Genomic DNA, 24964 nt, shown 5'->3' with positions numbered 1-24964 from the left:
TTATACTCATCCTTGTCACCAAAAGCTATGCTTATAAAATATCTGCTCCAACAAAGTCCCATTTCCCAGAGGTTATTTCATTACATTAGAGCTCCATCTCCAGGGTCCTCCTGCCTAAATATGATCCATGTAGATATGGGGGAGGAGGTGTCTGCATATTTCCATCTGCCTCGAGGTGACTACTGTTCCTGTTTAGTCACAAGCTCTCATTCATTCATTTATTCCTTCGCTCCATTATTATATATTAACTCTATGCTTTCATGGAGCTAACAAGTAGAAAAAAAAATAGATGAATCAAATAGAAGTTAGGTGCTATAAGAAAATGTTGGGGCCCAAGTAAGAAGGATCCAGCCAGGCCCATGTCTGGCAGGGTGTTGGGGAGAGCTTCCTAGGGAGAGGAAAAAGAAACAAAGCCTCTGAAATAGGAATTGCTGTGCTTGAAAGGCAGAAAGTGTAAAGACATAATACTGGAGTTCCAAAGAAGAAATCCAAAGGTGCAGGTTCAAAGAATGAAGCCCGCAGCCTTGACACTTTTCCAGCCCCTTTCTTTCCAGCAGACTCTGTTTTTTACAAAGCAGAAAACCAGCCTGGGGTTTGGTATTTCTATTTAATAGATGGTAAGGAAGGACATGGTAAGGAAAGCCACGCGCAGGGGGATGAGGCAGAGAAGCTCATGGGAAGAAGAAGACTTAGTCTGTGGTCCCAGATCCCAAGCCAAGGGCGGAATTGGCACTTGGCTGTTGGGACTCGAACAGAGGAGTCAAGAACTCCTCTTCTGTTGCGTTTTCCTGTTGGACAGTCCTGGACAAGCCAGGATAATCACTCGCTCGTCATTCATAGCCCCTTTCTGTTTGCTCATTTAAAGCACGAAGCCAAGATCAAATCCCTGACGGACTACATGCAGAACATGGAGCAGAAGAGGAGACAGCTTGAAGAGTCCCAGGACTCGCTCAGTGAAGAGCTGGCCAAGCTCCGAGCCCAAGGTGAGCAATCGACCACTTTGTAGGTGTCCAGCGATTGGCCTGAATCAGACACACTATAGTTGGCTGGACTCTTGATGTTTACTTTTGCTCAATTAAACCATTTGTATGTCTAGTGAAAACAGTGGCCTAATTGGAGTGGGGTAGGGGGTAGAGAACCATCTAGAAGACTGCCCCCATCCTTTACCTGCTTCTCTGCATTTTCCCTCAGTCCACCCTGCTGCCCAAGTCAGAATCCTCTCCCTTCTTCACCTCCTGCCTCCACTCTGTCACCAAGGCCTGTCCATTCAACCTGCCAGATGCTTCTCTGGTTCTGTGCATCTCCAGCTTCATTGTCACTATCCTTAATCCTAATTAAGAATTGTGGCTCCGTTCATTGACCGAGGGGCTAAACCTTAGCCTGTTCAAGGCTGACCACTGTGCTGTATCCCAAGGGAGGATTCCAAAATCAAGTTCTACCTTATTCCAGCCCCAGACCTCCAGCCTATTCAATATTCATATTCATATTCATATCATATTCAATAAATATGAATAAATAGAAGAGATTCGAGAGAAATGACTGGAAATGTAGAAACCAGGATAGGATTAATGATGTATGTGTTGTGGTGAAACGGGAATACAGATCTTATGAGTTGCAAAGAAAGCTGGTAAAATCCCTTTGGGAAGCACTTTGAAAATACATATTAATTATGCTAACACTTTTCATACCTTTTACTCCTCAAATCTCAAATATTTGTTGCAGAATTCTCGAGAATTCATTGTTTATATTAGTGGGAAAAAAGGAAATCACCTAAATGTCCAGCAGTTAAATGAACTATGGTATGTGGTTTAAAAGAATAGGGTTTTTTTTCATCTTGGAGATGAAATACATGAAGACCAAGCAACAGTATTTACAATGCATTAGATTTAACATCATAGTATGTAATTTTATCTTTACTGTGGTTATAACATTTAAAAATCACTGGATACTTATGTTTGAAGGCCTATAAAATTAATATTTGAAGGGAACATGGTTTTAGTAGGGTAACAGGATTGGTGACAATGCTATCCTTTTTTATTTATTGTTGTATTGTCTGTTTGCTCAGTAAATACATTTTGCTTCAAATGGCAATGTAAATTAACAAAAAAGGATAACACACCCACCCCCACTATGACCTTGTAAGGTTTTCTTTATGAGATGAGGGATGTTGGGAATAGAACGCTCTACCCAAAAGTTGACATAGAAAAGCAGCTTTCCCTCTGGTCAATGGCTTCTGCAGTGGTGCCACTGAATGGAAACAAAATCAGAGCAAGAGTAGCTGATGTCCACTAAAAAAGATGCATAACGTGAAAGTTGCCAGTTAAGTTTTATTTGGGGCAAGATGAGGACTGCAGCCCAGGAGATAGCACCTCAGATAGCTCTGAGAAAGTGCTCCAACAAGGTAGTGTGGGAAGGTCAATATATATGATTTTGGTGAAGGGGGAGTTCACATAATCAGGCACTTATCTTACATAAGGTTTTCTGCTGGCCACGAGGAGCTAAGTTTCACCATGAAGGTATTTAGTGCTTTTCTAGATATGAGGAGATGCAAGGATTGGGATCATGAAATCAGTTCCTGAAAATATCTATCTAAAACCCCATTCCACCGGTTTCCTTGGAACACAAAATGCCTCATTTCTCCACCCTGAGCTCCCTTCAGGGCGTGTCGAAGGTCAACAGCTGCAGCAACACAGGGTTCAGTCTCTGCAGAGGCAGATGGCAAATGCCCTTGGCAAGTGCCAGTTTGTAGTTGACACTGAAATAAAGTGAAACAGAATGGAGAGAATACTTAAGGACTTGAATGTCACTGTCGGAAACCCTTTTGAAACCCTCCACCTGAGGCTGCCCATGGTCCACTGGGCTTGGTGAGACCACTGACCAAGAGGAGGGTGGGGCTGATGCCCCCTCCCCAGAGGGGTATCACATAGCACCATGCCCCCAATACACAGCGTGGGCTTCCTGCTTAGTCTGGAGAGAGTTATTTTACGTTTCTATTTTCTTTGCGCTTGTCCCTAGATTATTTTCCTGCTCCAGATTCTTAGAGAATACCCATGGGAGGTAAATTAGCTCTTTCTAAAACTCTAATAGTGGCAGGAATCCAAATACCACTAATATTTGCAGAGAGCATTGTCGGTGACCATGCACGTTTATGCAGGAGCGGCTCACCAGGCCTGGTGGGGAGCAGTCCTCTGAGGGCATGGAGTGGCAGCCCCGTCAGGTACAGCATGACTGCTCCTGGATCACATGTCCCCTCCAATCGCCCTTCTCCCTGGAGGACTTCCACAGTCTCCCTGGAGAGATCAGCCTTGATTTAACAAGCTGGAAGTCCTGAGGTGTGCAGGGTATCTGAGAGTGACATTCATGAAGTCCCCCTTCAGAGGCATGTTCCTTTATTCCATGGTGGTACCTTGGTGAGATAAGCTGATGTTTCACCATATTCCTTTCTGTTGTGTTTTTTTTTTTTTTTTTTTTTAATTTTTACTTTTGGATGGGAATCCTGCCAGTTAAATCTTTTTCATTATCCTTTAAAATTCAAAACAGAAAAAATGCATGAAGTCAGCTTCCAGGATAAGGAAAAGGAGCATCTGACCCGGCTGCAGGATGCTGAGGAAATGAAGGTGTGTATGCAGCCCTTTCCAGGAGCCCCGCACGCCTTGGGACTGGATTTCCTTCATCTGGGAAAATCCAGCTCCTTTCCAAGATGTGTAGGTGAGGTAGGAAGGAGGGGGGCGGGGCTGGGGCTGGGCATCAGAGCTGCTCTCAGAGGGTGGCTGGACTTAGAAGTGAGATGGACATGCAGGTGTCCAGGCCCGCTGAGATGTCTGCAGACAATAATTGCATTGCATCAGTACATTTATCTTCCTGCTCATGAGCAAGAGGGAGAGAGTGCACCTTCCAGTAGCCATGCTGGCCAGCTGTCACAGCCTCTGCAGAAACAGTCACCCCTCTTTTGAATGGAAGGAAGCACCTCCCCTCTATCTTTTAAAGAAATACCCTCAATTTGAATTTTCATCTCAAACACAGGGGTCTTTATTTTGGTCACATTTTAAACAGAAATGGAAATGTGGGAAAGAAGATTGGGAAATAAGGGTTTTAGGTGGATAAAATGAGATAGGAGAAAATGTTGAACTTTTGATTGTGTGTGTGTGTGCATGTATGCACACGCTTATTTGCTCAGTCATGTCCAACTCTTTGTGACCCCATGGACTATAGCCTGCCAGGCTCCTCTGCCCATGGAATTTTCCAGGCAAGGATACTGAAGTGGGTCGCCATTTCCTTCTCCAGGGGATCTTTCCGACCCAGGGATTGATCCCTCGTTTCTTGTGTCCCCTGCATTGGCAGGTGGGTTCTTTACCACTAGAGCCACCTGGAATAGTTTTTGACAAACCGGTTCCAAGCTCCACTGGGTGTGAGTCCCATAGTTGAAGTGATGCCATGCTGTTCAGCCAACAACCCTGCCTCACCTGGCTGGGCCTCTCCTGGGTTCACATCACTTTGGTGGAAAGGTCTGCTTGGAGCATCATCATAAATCCATGCAGTGGACAGGGTCGAGAGATTATTAACATTTTACTGGTGGGGAAGTGCAGCTCAGAGAGGTGCCATGGCCTGAGGTCAACCAGGTAGTAAGAGGTAAGTGACCTCAGGGTGACCTGGTGAGAGAAGCTGTGTGGCTCAGGTGAGCTGTGGAAGGTCAGAGGCAAACCCTTTCCTCATGAAATATGGTCATTTGCCCATGGGAACTACTCAATTTTCTAACAGGTCCTTGGATATTGTTGTCCCTATAAAGCAGGGTAGGTCCTGGGCCCTGGTGTGGGGATCTGACAGCTGAGGGAGGTGGGATAGGAGGTAGTGACCCAGTCTTGGCACAGCGTGGGCTGAGAACCAGCAGCAGCTGACACATTTCCCTGGCCTGGGTTGCAGAAGGCTCTGGAGCAGCAGATGGAGAGTCACCGGGAAGCTCATCAGAAGCAGCTGTCCAGACTCCGGGATGAAATTGAGGAGAAGCAGAAAATCATCGATGAGATTCGGGAGTGAGTTGCCCCAGGGGACTCGCAGGGCATGGAGGCGGGCACAGGCCTTGTGCCAGCCTGGAGGGACATAGCGTCTAGCCCAGGTCTCTGCTTTCCCTGCCCTGTGGGCGCTGGGCTCCGCCCTGGTGTCACAGGAAGCTGGGTTGTGATGCTTCTGAGGTCTGTTCCTCATCTGGAGTCCAACCTCTGGGGGCTCTGGTGGGCAGGTGGCAGGTTGGCCCAGCTGCCCTGCCTGGTGCCCTGCAGAGCAGGACACATTGGTGACTCACATGGACAGACATGTGCCCCTGTAGGTGGGGATGAGTTCCTATGAGAGTGTGAAAAAAACTGATTTGGTCCGACTCGGGGGATCTGCTGGGTTAATAAATGCTCCAGAGGAGACTGTCAGCTCCTGCTGCCTCCTCGACCAACACATACCTGTGTCTGTACAACCTGGAGCCACCAGGTCACACGTGGACTCTTAGGGACCCACGCTGTTGTGTGTCTGCGCTCGAGGACATCATTGCAGCTGGGCTCCAGTGACACCTTCTCAAGGCCATTCTATTGCAGCTGCTGCTGAACACCCCCCTGCTCAGTAACGACCCCTCCCCACTCCTCTCACCTTCCCATATCATCAACACAAGTCCCCAGGCTGAGAGGCACCTTTAGGATCCTCTCCTGAGGATTCTTATCATTTTTGCACAGTGAGTCCCTTTGCAGAACAATGTGTTTACGTGTCTCAAATAAAAGAAGAAAACAAAGAAAACCAGTTATATTGAAATATATTGAAATACAGTTCATTCCATGCCCCCATGTCCTCCGCCCCAGTCTAGACTAAAGGCTCCCTCCTTTCTGTTTTTATATAGATGAAGAAACAAGATTTCTATACAGAATCAAAGCTAAATGATTTCCTTAAGGTCATACTGTTAAACAGGAATCAAACTGGAGTTGGAGTTATTCTCCAGACTACTGATCCAAATCTCTTTGCTTGTATCGCACATTTGCATTTTAAAAGCAAAAGTGTAAATGACGCCATGGGTAGACTCTGTGCAGTCTGCCTAGGAAAGCACTTAGCACTGTCTCTCTCCTTTCGGGCCACCCCATGCTCCCTCTCAGGTTGTGCCTTCGCCTGTAAGCACGGCTTTTATTTGTTATTCTGGTGCTGCTGCTGCTAAGTCACTTCAGTCGTGTCCGACTCTGTGTGAGCCCATAGACGGCAGCCCACCAGGCTCCCCCGTCCCTGGGATTCTCCAGGCAAGAACACTGGAGTGGGTTGCCATGCCCTCCTCCAGGGGATCTCCCCAACCCAGGGATCCAGCCTGCGCCTCTTATATCTCCTGCATTGGCAGGTGGATTCTTTACCACTAGTACTACCTGGCAAGGACTGAGGTACATAAAATGACCCAGTGTTCCCATCCAGGTGGTGAGTTTCTTTTTTGCAGCAGCCCAGACTTACTTTGTGTATCCTCTCTCTGACCACTGCCCCGCTTCCCCCTCCTCCCCCACCCAAAGACCTCACAGAGCAGAATGGTCCCTATGTCAGCCAGGGAGTTGGACTTGGGAGATGTTTTCAGAGCACCAGACCAGAGAGGAAGGGAAGGTCAGAGTAGCCAGATGAGGTTCCAGGAGTGCATGCGTACCATCTGTGGGGCAGAAAAAGAATTCTTACTGGGCTCTCTTTTCCTGTTTTAAAATTTTGGCCCCTTTCCCATTTCATTTTTTTTCCTTTCCAGAGCTCTTGCATAAGCCAGCTATAAATACATTCTTAAAGCCTTATGTTTCATGCCTCTTAGATGTTCCCAGAAATTAGTTTTCACTTGGGCAGGGAGGAAGCTGTGAGGTTGTTCTCTGATCTCTCAAAATCCCCCAGAATTGTCACCTTTATTGCACAGAGCTAATGGGCTTGGAACAGAATTATGTCTTCAGTCGCATGACTCAGACTCTCAGGGTGATGTGGAATGCGTTGCTGTTTCCTCTCATTTCAGTTTGAATCAGAAACTGCAACTAGAACAGGAGAAGCTCAGTTCTGATTATAACAAGCTGAAAATAGAGGACCAAGAGAGAGAAATGAAACTGGAAAAGCTCTTGTGAGTACGCTTTAAATATTTCCTCTATTTTCTCTCATCCCCATGAAATCTCTGCCAGTCCACACTGGTGATTCAGGTACCAAGATATTCAGGTTGCTGCTGCTGCTAAGTCGCTTCAGTCGTGTCCGACTCTGTGCGACCCTATAGACAGCAGCCCACCAGGCTCCCCCGTCCCTGGGATTCTCCAGGCAAGAACACTGGAGTGGGTTGCCATTTCCTCCTCCAATGCATGAAAGTGAAAAGTGAAAGTGAAGTTGCTCAGTCCTGTCCGACTCGTAGCGACCCCATGGACTGCAGCCCACCAGGCTCCTCCATCCATGGGATTTTCCAGGCAAGAGTACTGGAGTGGGGTGCCATTGCCTTCTCCAGATATTCAGGTTAGGTTGGGCCAATTTAAGAACAGACCCTGAGTTGGTGAGTTGGTTTGTTTTGTTGATTTATCTGCAGATGCATGGTGTCTGTGAAAATCTCTGATGCCCCTTTGGTGGTTCATGGTTCCTTTCTGTTTTATAGATTGCTCAATGATAAAAGGGAGCAAGCCAGAGAGGACCTCAAAGGGCTGGAGGAGACAGTGGTATGTTGACGTGTTTCCCAACTCATTTTAGTCTCAAAGACCAGATTAGTTTATGATCTTTTGAATTTGTTTCTTCTAAAATTTTATCTGTGCATGCCTTTCTTGAGTATCATTTTAAACATAAAACTTCCTATGGAAACATGAAAGCTGTAGAATTTATTCCCCAGGTCTTGGCACAGTGACTAACCATCCAGCCATCCTTAGGAGTGTAACCCTGGAGTCCTGATGAGATTTAAACTCAACTCAGTGTCTGCAGTTTTGCTGCCTCTTGTACATTGTGCTTACTTCCATTTAACAATCAGTGGATATTTGTTGAGCACCTGCTAAGGACTGTTTTTTTTAGGTGCTTGGGTTGCATCAATACACAACAGAGAAGAGGGTGTCCCTTGTGAAGCTGTCCTTCACTTGGGGAAGACAGACAGTGAACAATAAGGAGGTAGATCGTTGTCTCCATTAGATGGTTATAGAAGGGGCACAGGATACTGGCTGGGGGAGGCCCCACTGGGAAGTAACATTTGAGCAGGAACTTAAATAGGAAAATGAAGGAGCCGTGGGGATATCTGGAGGAGGAGCCTGTGCCAAGGCCCTGAGGTCAGCCCACGACCCACATTTGGGGAACAGCAGGGAGATCAGTCTGTCTGTGGCCAAGAGGAGAGGTGGTAGGAGGCAGGCACAGAGAGGTCAAGACAGAAGGGGAGCCAGGCCAGATTCGGCCTTGAGACCTGCAGGGTTTGTGGCGGAGGAGTGGCAGGTCCACTTCCCTGTGGAGGAAGAGCTTGCCATGTGAGACCCTGGTTGCTTTGCTCTGTCCTACATCTGAATTCATTGGGTTTGTCTCCTGGTCTGCTTCTGTTTTATTTGCCCTTGGGGGTGGCTGCCTGGTGCCAAGGGCTCTCAAGAGCCCTTCAAAGTGCCATACAGCCTGTGTTAGAAGACAGACATCCCGACATAGTTTCTAAATCTGGTGAAAACACATCCAGTCATTGCACATGACATATTGCTTAGATATAGGCAAGCATACTGGTTCCATCCATACGTCATGTGAGCTATTGCAGGACTGAACCAGAATCCAAGAATTCGGTGACCCCAGACTGGAAGCAGGTGATTGATCAGGGCTGGACCTGAGGCTGTGCTCGGGCCCCTGGGTGAGAGTTGGCTGCTCCTCAAGGGTGGATGGGGGCTCAAAGGGCACAAATTGTTCAGAACAGAAGTAGAATGACTGTTGAGAGAAGTTGGGCCTCTTGAGCCTGGTGAAGACAGTGGACAGAGCGGCTGGAGGGGAAACGGAAATGAAGCCATGAAGTTGCTTTATCTGTGTCTGTTTTCCTGGAGAAGTGATACTCACAATCATAGATAGTTTATAACAATTCAGAAAAATATTGACCATTAAAATGTTCCTATATTCCCACCAGCCGGAGGTCAGTATTTCCGTATCTTCTTTACACTCACGTGCTCTCTCTCACAGTCCGTCACCTAGCACACCTTTCCTGCTCACACCTAGAAACTCACTGTTTACCTCTCTCCCTCTCATGGTCTCACCCACACTTGGGCATAATTGCTTGTTCTCACTCACTCACATGTCTTCACATACACTCACACCCACAGGTCCCCACTATCACATGCTCATGCCTGTATTCATCCACTCACAAGCTTACACACTCAGCACATCCCCATCGCATGCTGACACACACATGCACAGACACCCGTGACCATCCACATACTCTCACTGGCATACTCTCACTTCTGCTCATTCACTCTCACAACCCCCTCACGTCCACTCACAGACCTCCCAGACTCACAAGCTTTCTCTCTTTTATACTTACATGTGAGCATGTTATTTTGCTCTGTTGAATGCATTTCTTTCTTTTTTTCGTTTTTTGGGGGAGGGTGTGTGTGTGTGCTCAGCTTGTGGAATCTTAGTTCCCCAACCAAGAATTGAGCCTGTGCCCCCTGCAATGGAAGCGTGCTGTCCTAACCACTGGACCACCAGAGAATTTGCTTGAATATGTTTTTAATAACACCTTTTCCTCACTAGCCTCCTCAGATACACTGGTTCTCCCTGCCACACCCACATTCCTACCCTTGCATCCATTCCCCACCCCCACCCCCACACCATACACACACTCAGACACTCAGTCCCTCACACGTGGACAGACTCACCAATACAGCCTCCCATGAGCTCTCGCTCTCCATCCATGTACACACACACGCATCACACACCAACATTTCAGTCCCCACACTGGAGCTCCGCAGTCTGTGCCAGTCTAGACACGGGTGTTACTACTTATCCTTCCATCACATCCTCCCCACGCTGTCAGTGTTCCTCAGAGGTGGCTCACTGTCTTTGGCTGACCCTTCCTGATCCTCAGCTCAAGCTGCTCTGCCTCCTGGAGTGTCTGGGAAAGGTCAGGGTGGGACCTGCCACGAGGGACCAAGGTCTGTAAAGCCCACTCCAGGGGCGACATTTGGGAAGGCCAGCCGGCCAGTGGGGACGTCTCTGGGACCCCAGGCAGCCCTCTGGCTTTAGCAGGACACTTTGTGTGGACTCTGGGGCTGGACCCCTCCTCCTTCTGTGTTGGTAAACCTTGTGTCTCCACCGCTCGGGTCCCACCCTCACCGTGACAGGAAGCTGAGCCCTGACTTTTACACAGAGGGCAACACCTGTGCTGGGAGAGACCTGAAGGAAAGCAGTCAGGGTGGAGGAAGAAGTAATGCACGTGATGGAGGACAATTCACGGCCCCAGGAAGCCAAATGGGAGTTGCCTAGGCATACATGTGTGGCTTATCAACCATCTCCAAGGTCTGAACTGCCTGTGTTAAACTGTTTATAGAAGTTACCCAAAACCGAATGAGAATGAGAGAGAGTCACCAAGCTCAGGACTCTGGACTGTGTGGTGTTTGCCCCTGAAGAATCGCCTGGCCCTTTGACAAGGCAGCTAGGTCTTCTCTTCTCATTTCCCTGTGGGGTGGTGGTGTTTTTCATGGCAAGTATTTTCTGTGATTATAGTTCAGTCATTAATCAACTACCTGAAGCAGGAAGGAGAGCTCGCAGAGCAGAGGGCCAGGATTGAGCTCCCTGGGACAGAGGCACAGACAGCGTGGCGGTGTCACTGACAGCGTGGAGCTGTCCCCGCCACACCCCCATCTGCTAGCTGGCGGCTCCACCCCAGACATGCACTGTGCAGGGCGTTCCCAACAGCAGGCCCGCTGGGCCTCCCGCAGAAAGTAACTTGCCTCATCTGAGAAGGCAATTGACTTTAGTTGCTTTTTATTTCAGCACTATTATGGAATTGGACCCAGTAATAAGACCTAAAATTAATATAGAACCTTTATTCCCAGAAGCTTATTGTTTCCATGGGCTTTGGAGCCTGTTTTGTCTTTTTTTCTGTGAGCTTCTGTTAGTTCCATCCCTTGACATTCTGTGTGAGAGTAGGTCAATTTTAACAAATTGAAAAATACAAATGCGAGTGTATTTCTCTCCTCATAGGAAAATATTTTTCACAGAACTGGTTGTAGGTCTTGTGGTGAATACATGGAGACTTAAATGGAAGGAAACATTTAGGTTTTCTGACTCTGTTAACAGAGGGCACCAGGTTTGACTCAGACCTTTGTCTTAGCAATCTAATTCCTAAGTGTTCATTAGTAGAAAATAATCCAGAATTAAGGGGGGAAAAATGCTCCCAAGAAGTTAACTAGAGGAAAATTATAGCAACAACAAAAGGAAACAGTAAAAGCCTAATGAAATAGCTGCCAACTATGATGCATCAATAAAGTAATACTAGCTAATATTTATTGAACACTTACTATGTGCCAGAAACTGTTGTAAGAGTTTTATAAGAATAATCTCATTTAATCTTGATAACAACAACTATGAGGCAACTACTGTTTTTATCCTCATGTTACAGATAAGAAAGCACAGGAAGGTTAGATACTTTGCCCAGGGTCACCAGGTGGAATGTCCATTAGCTCAGTGATGTGAGGCAAAAAAAGCTTATTATGGATCAGGGCCAGAGGGGTGTGGAAACATGAAAAATGTTGGTCGGCTCGGGTGGGAGAAATTGCGGCTAACTTTTCATTAAAACTTGTTGGCATTTTCTGTACACCAATAAATTAGAGTGAAAAAAGAGTCCATTCTGTTATAACATAGCTCACTAGGAATTTTTATGAGAAAGCTTGCAAGTTTTCGTGGTTAAAGGGAGGAAAATGTTCTACTTAAAACAGAGCAAACGAGCAGGCTTTGGTGTAGTTTCCATATCTTTGTTTGAGTTCCCAGGCTCTGTACCTTGGGGTAGCCCTGGGAAGATGCCAGGTGGAAGGGGGGAGCACGAGGGTGGGCAGGTCACAGGAAGCGGAGGGCCCCATGGCCTTGACCGGCGGCTTGCAGAGCTTTGTGGAGGCATCTGGGGTTGATGGTCTGGTGCCAATGGTGTCATAAACTGTGTGCCTTCATTTAAGTGGTGTTTTAACGATCTTCTCTTCCAGTCTCGAGAACTGCAGACTCTGCACAACCTCCGTAAACTCTTTGTCCAGGATCTGACTGCGCGGGTTAAAAAGGTGAGTTCTAATTCACGTGAATGGGATTGAGGAGAAACGAAAAGTTGGCCAGAAGAATCATTTTCAGTTGCTTAAATCATTATCACTTGCTTAAATCCTAGCTGGTGATGCTTAAAAATTACTCATACCAGAGAATGTGATTAAAAGAATGTGCCAGAGGGGGGAAAAATATTTGGGAACATTTTTCCATCTGACTTTTCGTTCTTAGTGAAAGGAAGCTATCATCCTTTCCTTGGCTTTTATTTCAAAGGAACACATATTTATCTGGTTGCAGTGTGAAAACCTCTGAGTGACGCAGGGAAAACCCAGAGGGCTCTCAGTAGACAGCCTGGCCCTTAGCCTGGTGAATGATGCCAGGAACCTGGAAATGCCAGGGGTTAGACCCTCCTGTTTCCCTGTTAGGAGGCTGTGAGGGGCTGGGCCAGAGTGTATGAAGCACTTTAACATCCCGTGTCTTGCCTCCTGTCCCCAGCAGCCACGTAATTGGTCCTTTGTGTTCTGTTTTATGGTTGTGGAAATGGGCTATGCTGACCTGAGATCACAGAGCTGGGGAGAGCCAGAGATAGGACTGAAATCCAGGTCGGTGTGACTTCTGAGTCTGAGCATTTTGTGCCACATGCAGTGGTGATCTTGGGGAATTGCCAAATGGTGAACCCCCAGAGCAGCTAGTAGAGGTCTCAGGAGGGAGGAGGGAGAAGCAGCAAGGAGGCTTTTGAAAAAGCGATGGATGAGGAGCAGTCAGCAAACCCAGAGGTAATAGGATGGACAGAGGCGTATTTAAGTGTGTGCATGGGGCTCTGTGTGCAGGAGCCAGGGAAAAGAGATGACGTATATTATTTAAGGGAAAAAAAAGAGGAGGTGATTGATAGGGTCAGATCTGAGAAGATAGAATTGATAGCATGCTGCTGCTGCTGCTAAGTCACTTTAGTCGTGTCTGACTCTGTGCGACCCCATAGACGGCAGCCCACCAGGCTCCCCCGTCCCTGGGATTCTCCAGGCAAGAACACTAGAGTGGGTTGCCATTTCCTTCTCCAATGCATGAAAGTGAAAAGTGAAAGTGAAGACGCTCAGTCGACTTCAGGCTCCTCCATCCATGGGATTTTCCAGGCAAGAGTACTGGAGTGGGGTGCCACTGCCTTCTCCGAATTGATGGCATAGAAGAGTATATATGGCTTGGTAAATGGAAGGGACACACTTTCCCAGAGAGGAGAAGTGGAGAAACCAGACATTAGTAGGGAAATATATGACAGGGGAAAAGATACATTCAACGACTCTGACTTTCTCAGTTAATGTGGAGAAGGAGGAAGAGAATGGGGAGGCCATGGAGGCTGGAGGAGGCTGGGGCAGCTGTGAGGGATTTGCTGGAGATAAGCAAAAGGATGCTGAGCAGTGGTGGGAGTGTCCAGATGAGGTTCAGAGCATGGATTTGCCTTGGCACTTGGCAGCATGATTCTAGTGAGTTTGGAGGGCTGGAAATCAAAATAAGGAAAGAGAGTGGAGAATGATGGGAGATTTCAAGGCCTGAGTGGCAGGGATCAGGAAGGTAGGTAGTGACCACAATCATCAACATAGAAATGATCAGAGGACCTGGACTGGGGAGTAAAGAGAGGCCAGAGCAGGGGTGATGAAGACAGAGACTAGGGAGATTATGATAAGAACTGAAAAGACTCAGCTTGGGGGAGGAAGTATTCCAAGGAGGATGCAGAGCTTGGGACCAGATTTCAGGATGTAAGACTCTCTAGGGAGGATCTGCTCTCAGACCAGTGGTTCCAAAGTGTGGTCACCTGGCCAGCAGCACTCGCATCACATAAGAACTTGCTGGATGTGCAGGTTCTCAGACCCACCCTGGATCCACTGACTCAGAGACTTGGGTCAGTGAAAGTCGCTCAGTTGGGTCCGACTCTTTGCAACCCCATGGACTATACAGTCCATTGAATTCTCCAAGCCAGAATACAGAAGTGGGTAGCCTATCCCTTCTCCAGTGGATCTTCCTGACCCAGGAATCGAACTGGGGTCTCCTGCATTGCAGGCAGATTCTTTACCAACTGAGCTATTAGGGAAAGCCCTAGAGCTTGGGACCAGACTAAAGACTTGGGTGGGGCCCATCAATCTGAGTTTTAACAAACCTTCTGAGTTTAAGAGCCCTAGATTGAGACCCAGGAGACAGGTTTGAGATGCTCGTATGGCCACCACCTCTCAGAAAGAGTGATGATATCTTTTGTAATCAGACAAAATAAGCATGCTTTGCCATTTTTAGACTCCAGGATGTGTTTGTACATGTATTTCCTAACTTATGTGGCCACTCAGCTTGGAAGTGTTGGGAGAACAGTGCTTTTGTTAATCTCAAGATCTGATAAATTTTGAGTGTCAATCCAGCACAGCACACAGATGGCCTGACTGGTCTGGGATGGATTCATCAAATAATATGATGTAATTGAAAGCTGAAGGGACAAGCAGAGACCATGGAGACTGCCCAGTGGGACCACAGACACTTTCCTGCAGCTTGATGACTCATTATCTCACTTGTGATATTTTGAAATCAAATTTAGGTCTTGGGCTTACGTTTTCCCATTAGTTCTTCTTAATGAGTTTTGAAACACTTCCTTTTGAAAAGAAAAGTGTCTGTTCACCTACCTGCAAGGGAGAGGTATATTCACAAAGAGAACTGTATCTAATCTGTATCTTTCAAAAGTAGATTGCAGTATTTTTGGTCAGCTATCTAAAAAATAGAATGTTTGATACCAATAAAGGGAATTAATTGGGAACACTGTTGAGTCTCAACTTCTAGAACCTCTATTTTCATTTTCAGAATAAACCTTTAGTAGGATCGGGGATTTCTTCCCAAGGATATTTAGAATGGCTCTTCCACATGATGCTGGGGCTGCGGGTGGGCAGTTTGGAGGCTGATTCTCCTGACCCCTTGTGTTGATACAGAGTGTAGAGCTGGACAGTGATGATGGAGGAGGCAGTGCTGCCCAGAAGCAGAAAATTTCCTTCCTGGAGAATAACCTGGAGCAACTCACCAAGGTTCACAAACAGGTAGGAGGGCTGTGCCAGCCTGCCGCTGCTTCTCCTTCTCCCCTGGAAAGGAGGCTCGCTGCATTTGGCTCCCTTGAGGGAGGCGCTCTGATACGGAAGGGGAAAGGACTACAGCATCCCCAGAGAGCATCAGTGTCAGAAGGGACCTTGAACTTAGTCTTCAGTGACTTCCTTTGTCTATAAAATACTTTCTTTGAAGGAATCCAAATATAAAGAATTGTGTGTGAGCTCTCTGGGGTTTGGGGAGCAGGGTGTTCAGTCGTGTCTTTTCATTCTGCCTCCCTTTCCAGCCTCTGAGCCCAGCTGGCCCCGGTGTGTCCCGTGATGCTTTTGAGGACACTCTGTAGACCCAAAGACTCCACAGAACACGAAGCAGAGGACACTGAGCTGGTTCAGGCTTCCTGTCTCTAGAGACGAGAAACAGACTAGGAGGGGAAGCCACTGGCTCCATCCCACAAGTGGGAGAACTGGGGCTGGCACCAGCTCTGCTCTGTTTCTTGGGCATCCTTTCAGGTTCCCGTGACACCCCGGAGTTTGTTTAGAGCGACAGACAGCGATACCCATGTCCAAACCCTGATGATTTAGGCAGGTTGTTTGTCTCCTTTCTGTTTATTTTTTAAAATTTGCTTTTAATTGAAAGATAATTGCTTTACAGTATTGTGCTGGTTTCTGTCATACATCAACATGAATGAGCCATAGGTGTACACATGTCCCCTTCCTCTTGGCCCTCTCCTTTCTGTTTAAATGCGGAAATGTTCATGATGGTTTCCCCTCAATCCTCAAGATTTGGGATCTGAAAAAAGTGGTTCAGCTTTGCAATGGACCACATACTCTAGGGGATGTCATTGCTCTTTGACTTGTTACATGCTCTTCAACGTTACTGATGATGGCACTTTCGCCCAAAGGGAGTATGACAGATTCAACGTGGTTGAAGTCATTCAAGCAAATTGTTGATGAGAAACAGAAAAGCAGAAACTGCTGGGCACTTGAAATGGAGCTCTGAAGTTCATTAATTATTTTATTCATGAATTCAGTGAATATTTATTAAAAACCTACTCTGTACCAGGCACTGGGGCTGGGACTGGGTGGGGAGATAGGGGTAAAGAAAACAGGTGTGGACCTAGCAATAGTTTAACCCATATAGCACTCCTGATTTTCAAAGCTTTTCCTGATCCACTTGCATTCCCACAATGGTCCTTTTATGTGGTATGTGGACTTAATGGTGGTTGAATGACTCATACCTGGTCAGATGACCAGGAGAGAACAGAACTGGCTTTTGGCCCATCCTTCACCTAGGGTGAGTCTGTTCCTTCTGAATTGAGAGTCTTAGATCATAAAGAATGAGCAGTATTCCTGAGTTACTTAGACCCTGGGTACATTCCAAACCTTGTGCTGGTGTGGACAGCGTGGTCCTCTCTGAAGGAGGCCTTCAGAGAGCTCTAGAACATGAATGCCTTTCATAGAGCATGTCTGAACTGGCTTCACGTTTCTTAGCTTTCACATAGGAGTAGTCAATTTTCTCCTGCAAGTTCCCCCTCACCCCTCAAACAAAAGAGGAAGCAAATCCCACCCAAGCCTGAATGTTTCCCACAGTTGGAAATGGCTTCTAATTCTAGCCTACTCCCCTCTCCACTTTCTCCAAACTGTGAATACTGTGTTTGGCAAATCTGAGTCTCGGGATGTTGGATTTTTATTCCCCTCGGGTGCTCCCAGAGTTTATGGTCTTACGCACTTTCCAGAACAACCTGGCAGGGGGTGGCGGTTCTAACTGCTCCTCTGTGGCCTTCTCAGCCCCCAGCACGGGGTCTGCTGCTCCTGCCTCCCCTTCCGCTAACTCCCCACCTCTTCCTTCCCTGCAGCTGGTCCGGGACAATGCAGACCTGCGCTGTGAGCTGCCCAAGCTGGAGAAGCGCCTGCGCGCCACGGCCGAGCGCGTGAAGGCGCTGGAGAGCGCGCTGAAGGAGGCCAAGGAGAATGCCATGCGGGACCGCAAGCGCTACCAGCAGGAGGTGGACCGCATCAAGGAGGCCGTGCGGGCCAAGAACATGGCCAGGAGGGCTCACTCAGCCCAGATCGGTACGTGCGCCTGCACCCGGGCCCTTGATATAAGGTGAGGGCTCCGTGGGCCAGATGCCCTGTGCAGGCCAGCTGGGGCCTCCCAGCACCCGGCGTCCATCCTGGGAAGATGGGATCACCAGATGCGTGCTTCCTTGAGATTCCAGAGGACATGGTGATCTTCAAAATTACCGAGCTGACCAAAGAAGCCAGCAAGTCCTGGCTACAGGCAGAGGGATTTAGCTGTAAACAGAGATACACTCTCCCAGCGATACCAGAATATATGCAGAATATATGGCTTGCTCAGCAAAGCCTGCAGGCCCCTTGTGGTTTGCACCTGGCAGAACCATGAAGGAGCTGCATGTAGCTAGAAGCCTCAGGGAGAGCCTCTTGCAAGTACAGGTTTGGAAATACCCTGGAGAGAGCCAGGCCCGGCATCAGTGAGTGCATGGGGGGTTGGACATCCAGCCCCTTCCATGCCTGGATTTGGATGTCTACCTGCAAAGACTGAGAGCATAGCTGTTGAGTCATAGTTCCTGGGATAGAGCCATAGGAGGAAAAGAGATTTAGGGGTGTTCTCTAGAGAGCATTTTTTCTTCTTCTTACATGGAAATATCTCCAATAATATGTAATAATATTTCTTATCAGATACTGCTCTGCATATGTTTGGGAAACCAGCAGCTCCTTGTTTCTAGTTTTAAGATCATAGATTAGTGCTTCACTGCATTTATTGGATTTTTATACCCTTGGAAAATCTCCTGAAACCTGTGGACCTCTTCCCCTAAAAGTGCATCATAGACAGAATTCTGCATCCAGTTTTAGGGAGATGCTGTTGGAACTCATCGGGACCTATGGATCTGCCTCAGATAAAACTGAAAGTCTGTTGTCTCTAATTTTCATTAATCAGAAGTGAAGTAACTGATATATATTGGGTGGCTTGGATTAGCTAAGTGTGCTAATAGAAGGGCAAACCTCCTGTCTTCAGAAAAGTCTGGTGTCTGATAAGAATTGCAATGTTGATGAGAAGATTGTGCCTCTTGGTTTTTGCATGTGACCAGGAGGTATCTGGATGCAGCTGTGTAAGCCCTTTCTGAATGTCTCTTCTCTCTTTTCTGTCTGTTGGACACAGCCAAGCCCATCCGCCCTGGACACTACCCTGCATCATCTCCAACGGCAGTCCACACCATCCGAGGGGGAGGAGGTGGCTCTTCAAGCTCCATTCACCACCAGAAATAAATATGAAGTGAGTCCCTGGTGTTGGGTGGCTTCTGTCCGGGGCAACACCAGGGGCTCTCCTCACCTCTGCCAGGAGCTCAGCCCCCCATGTGTAGACAGCTCAGCTCCGCCTAGCACAAGCCCTGGGCCTTCAGGTTATTGGGGGCTTGCGTTTACCCCCAACTCAGTCTAGAGCCTTTGGGTCTTCCAGCTCAGGCCACCTGGTGCTGGGACCCTCTGGAGGTGGGGAGGGCATGGTGAATGAGTCATGCCAGCCTCCTTTTGTCTGTGGGACTCCCCTCTGTAGCTGGCATCCGCAATGGCATTACCTGTTTGTCAGGTGCTTTTGCCCAGAGCAGGCAGACATGGGTGGTTGCTCTAAGTCTCAGGAACCGAACCTAAGAAAGAGCCAGATAATCGAAAGTCATGTGTTTATAATTACTACCTGAACTCAACAAATGGGGTTTTAAAGAATTGTGCAAATTTTCATCTAGCTAAGTCTGGACCACTTTTTTTCTTTGAGATGCTGGTCTGAAAACTGCTCTTCTCACAATCCACATACCTGACTTGGCTGTACCATGTCAGCACAAAGGAAAAAGTGGTGTGCTTGAGAAAAGAGAGGGCAGTACAGGCCTGTCCTCTTGTGCTTGAGGGAAAGAGTTTACTGGTTGGGCAGGGCAGAGAGACAGCTCGGTGGCCAGAAAACTCTGTTTAGAGAAACTGACTTCATGCCAGTAACCTATAGATGGGAGGAGGTGGCTCCTAATGCTGACCGTGGACTCTGAACCCTCACTAGGAGAGCTTGCAAAATGGGTGAGCTTGGCGACAAAACCGCAATGATCGGGGCAAGTCAAGAAAGAGCGGGTCCACATTTAGCCTTCCCTGATAGCTCAGTTGGTACAGAATCCACCTGAAATGCAGGAGACCCTGGTTCGATCCCTGGGTTGGGAAGATCCCCTGGAGAAGGGAAAGGCTACCCACTCCAGTATTCTGATGTGGAGAATTCCATAGGATCCCAGAGTTGGACCAAGTGACTTTCACTTGCACTTCAAGGCAAGTGAAGATGAAGGGCTGGAGCCCCCCTCACAGGCTACGACAGTATTGTTAAGGCTCAGACAAAACTTCCAAGGAGGAAGCTTTCGCATGGCCTGCCCCAGCAGCATGTCAAGGAGCAGGACACACCATGCCCATGGTGGGCAGTGTGCCCTCTATCTTCTGCTGTATCCTGGAAGGGTGGATGGGAAATTATCTTGGTGATGGGTCACCCTATTCAGATGTGATCTCTGCTTTTAATCAGAAGTGAAGGCAGCCCACTCCAGTATTCCTGCCTGGAAAATCCCATGGACAGAGGAGCCTGGGGGGCTATACTCCCTAGGTTGCAGAGTCGCATGTGACTGAGTGACTAAACAACAACAAAGTAAAACTGGATGTGAAAAAATTGTTTTTGACTCCATCTTATCGGTGTTGGGGTTGACACTTGAAGGGAGCTGTAAGAGCAAATTGGGCAACTTAGTTCAGAAAGCCTAATGGGCTCTCGACCTTCGGTGAGTGTCAGCATCACCTAGCATCCAGAGACCCGGGCTCCTTGAAATAGTGTAGGGTTTGGACCTTCATGTTTTCACCACATGCCCCAGGTGACTGCTGCCTGCATGCTCTCACTCAGTTGTGTCCAACTCTGGCAACCCCATGGACTACAGCCGGCCAGGCTCCTCTGTCCGTGGAATTCTCCAGGCAAGAATACTGGAGTAGGTTGCCATTTTCTCCTCCAGGGGGTCTTCCCGACCCAGGGATCAAACCCATGTCTCTTGTGTCTTCTGCATTGACAGGAGGGTTCATTACCACTCACACCACCTGGGAAGCCTTTGAGACCTGGTAGCCTAAAGTATCAGAAAGTGGCTTATACAGGATGGATGTTTATTTCTCTGTCACATGAAGGACATTTAAGGGTGGTCTGTTAATGGCTGGGGGAACTGCATAGTGACAAAACTTAGGCTCCCTGACCTCAGCAAGTGCCTCCCTTCCTCACGGTCACCTAATGACTTCTGCAGTCCTAACTGTAGTACCTGTGCTCCATGTTAATATATGATATTTGTTTTTCTCTTTCTGACTTACTTTGCTCTGCATGACAGACTCCGGGTTGATCCATGTCTCTACAAATGACCAAGTTTCGTCCCTTTTTATGGCTGAGTAATATTCCATTGTATACGCATACCATATCTTCTTTATCCGTTCCTCTGTGGATGGACATTTAGCCTGTGTGCTGTGTTGCGCAAGCAGAGAGAGCAGCTGGGGAAAGGTGGAAGCAGCTCATGCAGTTGAATCAGCTTCCTTTAAGTTGCCCTTCCAGAGGTGCCAGCCAGCTCCAGTGCCTGCACCCCTCTGACGCAACTGAGACACACGATCACATCTGCTTCAGGGGGGCTGGAGAAGGTGGTCTTTGGCTGGACTCATCACTGCCCCAGATAAGAGCAGTGTTCTCTTGCCTGGAATGATGAGTTTGGATGTTGGATAGGCAGCCAGCACTCTGGTGGTTCTTTTTTTAAAAATTTGTTTGGCTGTGCTGGGTCTTAGTTGTGCTATGTGGGATCTTAGTTCTCTGACCAGGGATCAATCCCTGGCCCCCTGAGTTGGGAATGTGGGGTCTTAACCACGGGGCCACCAGCAGAGTCCTCCCAGCACTCTGTTTATTGAACACACACTCTGCAGCAGCTCTGTGCAAGATGTAATATCTCTATTACCCGTTTGGTGGAAGCACCGTGTTCATGTGTGTGCTTGGCTCCAGCAAGCTCCTAAGGAATGCACCAGCCCAGGGATTCTGGCTCCAGAGACTGCTCAGTGGAAGGTCCCATTCCTCGGGCACTCCCAGAAAGGCCTGTGAGACCCACTCTTATGTAAGATACATACAACCATATGGCAGCCAGCCATCACCCTAGCCTGAAAGTCTCAGAGTCTTGAGACTTTCAACACCTTCAGAGTATAGACGCACCCTCACCCAGCATGGTGATTCGTTTCTTTTGTTTCTAACTCAGAGTGCTAAGAGTGGTTTTGATGATTTTATCTGAAATTGGAACCTTCTCCACCCACCTTATTATCTATTCATATGACTCCCATGGCTGAGTGTTCTCACAACGTCACCAAACAGACCCCATGCGAGTGTCAGGGTGGCGGAGGGGTTAAGGGGCTTGACTTTGGACAGAGACCTGGGTCAGGTGTCAGGCCTTTCGCGTTCTTAATCTCAGAGTCAGTCTTGTCATCTATGAGATGGGGAGAGTCCTTTCCCTGGGCACTGCAGTGATTTGAGGGCTAAATGAGGTCATGCTTCTGAGCGGCTTGGCACATAATGAGTGCTCAACAAAATGGCAGCTGTGGGAGAGGTGAGCAGTGCAAGTTTGGCACAAGGTGGGTGGTTAATGAATGCTGGTTTATGTTATCTTCTAATTCTCATAGTTGTTGCAAAACAGTTTTTAGTCTCTGTAGCAATAGATTATAAGCACTAAGTGGAGAAGGCTGATGTCTGAGTATTCTGTTTGGTGCTGTGACCAGATATAAGGGGTTTAAAATATACTAGCGTGTATTTATCCCAATATTATAAACAACAACATTGACTATTTTTATGAAAATAATTGGGCATTGGTTAGTGGAGTTGAAAAAAAAAGGATGATAACCAATGGAGTAGGGAATTATAATTGGAACTGAGGAAATGCTGATTAAAAATAAGCTTATTTAAAAAAATAATTGGAGGAAATTCCCTGGCGATCCAGTGGCTAGGACTCTGCTCACTCTCTGCTGAGTGCCTGGGTTTAGTCTTTGGGGAACTGAGATCCTGCAAGCCTCACAGCGTGGCTTAAAAAATAGACATATGGAATTCATTTATTAAGTGGATCAAAGCCTTTTTGAGATGATCTTTTTTGGGTTTTCCTGGTGGCATTGCAGGTCAAGAATCCGCCTGCAATGCAAGAGATGCGGGTTCTATCCGAAGGTCAGGAAGATCCCCTGGAGAAGGGAATGGCTACCCACTCCAGTATTCTTGCCTGGAGAATCCCATGGACAGAGGAGTCTGGTGGGCTATAGTCTATGGAGTCACAGAGAGTTGGACACGACTGAACGACTGACACTTTCTGCTCTTTGGATGCTTATTCTGAAGTGTGTCTGTCCTGTAGCAACAGTCTCAGCTGCTGATCTTCCCAGCCCTCCTGTTGGAGCCAGAATGGCACCTTCATATTCAGGCAGCATCTGGGTCCCTTTGGGATTTCTTTCCGCTTCATTTCAGGATGCAGAGAATATAGTCACAATGCATCTCTGGGTTTATGCTCAGAGTTTCAGAGCCACCGAAGAGGCCAATGTGTGGAAATCAAAAGAACCCAGGACAGTGCCAGCTTTGATCTCATATTAAAATCTGGGGGCCAGGGTGCCAGCTTTGATCTCATATTAAAATCTGGGGGCCAGGGCTGCTTCAGCAGGATGGGGACCATCTTTTTCAAGCACCAAAACCAGACATGGGGCAGCATGGTGCAGCAGACTGAGGACACGGGGGATGGAATTGGCCACATGTGGGTTCCAGCCCTGACCTTGGCTCTGTTCTTTTGTGACATTGGGCAAGTTGCTTGACTTCTTTTAGCCTCAATTTCTTTATCTGCCAAATGGGATCAGGCATTTTATACTTGCTCTGTACTTGGTTTAACAGTAGAGAGACAAAGGCTCTGTTCTTGTGTACTGACATGCTTGTAGGGGAGAGATAGCAGATAAAGAAGGTAGCTGCAAATAGTGGTCAGTGTTCTGAAGAAAATAAGAACAGCTTAATGAAATAAAGATTAGGGACACTTATTTAGGAGAGGGGGTGACTTTTGAGCTGAGAACTAAATGATGAGACATGCCAGCCCCATGGTGATATGTGCACAGACACTCGCTGGAAGGTGGGTCCAGATTGCGGCACGTTTGAGGAACCACAGGAAGGCTGATAAGGCTGGAGCACAGAACAGGGGAGAGTATCGTAATTTGGGGAGGGAGATGGAACCAGATAAATTGAGACCGAGATGAGCAGTTTAGAGTGTAAGCTAAGCCTGGGGTTCACTGGGGCCTTTGGGCCTGGGAGTGATGGGACGGGTTCATGACTAGGAAAGGTCTGCGAGAGCTGGACTTTGGAAAAAGGATAGGGGTGGGGTGAGAGTAAGTGCAGGGGATTCCCCTGGGGGTATTATTGTGGATGTCCACTTGGGCGGGTGTCGGGGGAGTAGCCCTGAGCTAGGTGGTGGTAGCAAGTGGTCAGAGTTGGCCTGTGTTAGAGAGCTGAGGGTGGGAGGGTGAGGAGGAGGGGTAGGTGGGAATCAAAGGTGGTCTCTGGGCTGGGGCCCTAGCAACCGGGTAAATATTGGTACCTTTTAGCAATGACTGGGAAAATTGGGCAATGCAGGTTTTATGGAAAAGAGAGCTTGGTGGATTGTGAGATTCCTCTGAGACAACTCAGCCTAGCTCACCATCAGGCAGGTATGCTGAGTAGGCAGAAACCTGCAAGCTCAGGCGAGAGGTCAGGTCTGAGGTCATAGAGAGTTATGGTCTGTGGATTGTGTTTAAGACCACATGTCCAGGAGGTCACCTGGAGAAAGGGTGGACAGAGGCAGAGAGTGAGGAAGGTTTGACCAGATCTGGGGACTGGCCAATGGAAAGGGCAGAAAAAGGAGGTAGCAGCAATAAAGGGGCCTGAGGAGGAGAATGTTAGGTTCAGGGAGGCAGAGTGAGGCCCGGGCTCCTAAGGGGAGGTGGTCAGCTTTGCTGAAGGCTGCTCAGAGCTCCAGGGAGATAACCACAGAGACTGATGGTTGTTGGAGGCCCGAGGGCAGAAACCTCAGCTTTAGCACTAAGAGGGCAGCATGGAGCAGAGTGTGGGGGTGGGGAAACAGAGTCAGTACCTGCTTGCGGCTTGGAGTTCTGTTTGAAGCAGCAGAGAAATGGAGGGATGTGAGATTAAGATAGGGTTTGCATTTTTTTTTTTCAATTTTTTTTGGCCGAACTCCACAGCATGTGGGATCTTAGCTCCCTGACCAGGCATCGAACCTGTGTGCCCCCAGCAATGGATGTGTGGACTCTTAACCACTGGACCAGGGAAATCCCTGCTTTTCTTTTTTAAGATGGCAGCTATTACAGCTTATTTACACAGTGATGGTAATAACCCAACTCAGAAGGGAAATTGATAACTTTGCAGCCGGAAGAATTACAGTAGAGAGTATTGGCTTCCTGTGAGATGCTTTGATCTGAACATAAACGAAGGCAACGCTGTACCCAAGGCAGAATAGAAAGTTCTGGTAAATGGGGCATGCAGGGAGGTGAAAACAGAGCTCATATTAGTGCTTGTTTTCCTGTGCAAGTAAGTCAAGTCATCTGCTGAGAGGGTTGGGGGACATGGGGTTGCAGGCTGAAGAGAGGTATGAAATAGG

The 24964-nt window shown here is 47.8% G+C and overlaps 1 protein-coding gene across 2 annotated transcripts in view; it reads left to right on the top strand.

The window, feature by feature from the left end:
- KIF5C (kinesin family member 5C) overlaps positions 1 to 24964 on the top strand; it is a 159412-nt gene that overhangs the window by 122709 nt on the left and 11739 nt on the right. For both annotated transcript variants that reach the window (XM_027561223.1, XM_027561231.1), the window contains exons 17-25: positions 866 to 983; positions 3541 to 3617; positions 4921 to 5030; positions 6995 to 7096; positions 7610 to 7670; positions 12153 to 12224; positions 15159 to 15263; positions 17123 to 17339; positions 18448 to 18561. In XM_027561223.1, coding sequence (XP_027417024.1) covers positions 866 to 983; positions 3541 to 3617; positions 4921 to 5030; positions 6995 to 7096; positions 7610 to 7670; positions 12153 to 12224; positions 15159 to 15263; positions 17123 to 17339; positions 18448 to 18554 — 969 coding nt within the window. In that variant the 3' untranslated portion in view covers positions 18555 to 18561. The remainder of the gene's footprint in view (positions 1 to 865; positions 984 to 3540; positions 3618 to 4920; positions 5031 to 6994; positions 7097 to 7609; positions 7671 to 12152; positions 12225 to 15158; positions 15264 to 17122; positions 17340 to 18447; positions 18562 to 24964) is intronic.

The sequence above is a fragment of the Bos indicus x Bos taurus genome, chromosome 2 (assembly GCF_003369695.1).
Source record: "Bos indicus x Bos taurus breed Angus x Brahman F1 hybrid chromosome 2, Bos_hybrid_MaternalHap_v2.0, whole genome shotgun sequence".
In the NCBI taxonomy this organism is placed as follows: Eukaryota; Metazoa; Chordata; class Mammalia; order Artiodactyla; family Bovidae; genus Bos; species Bos indicus x Bos taurus.
Note: the sequence above shows the minus strand (reverse complement) of the source record. Positions and strands in the feature narration are given on the sequence as shown.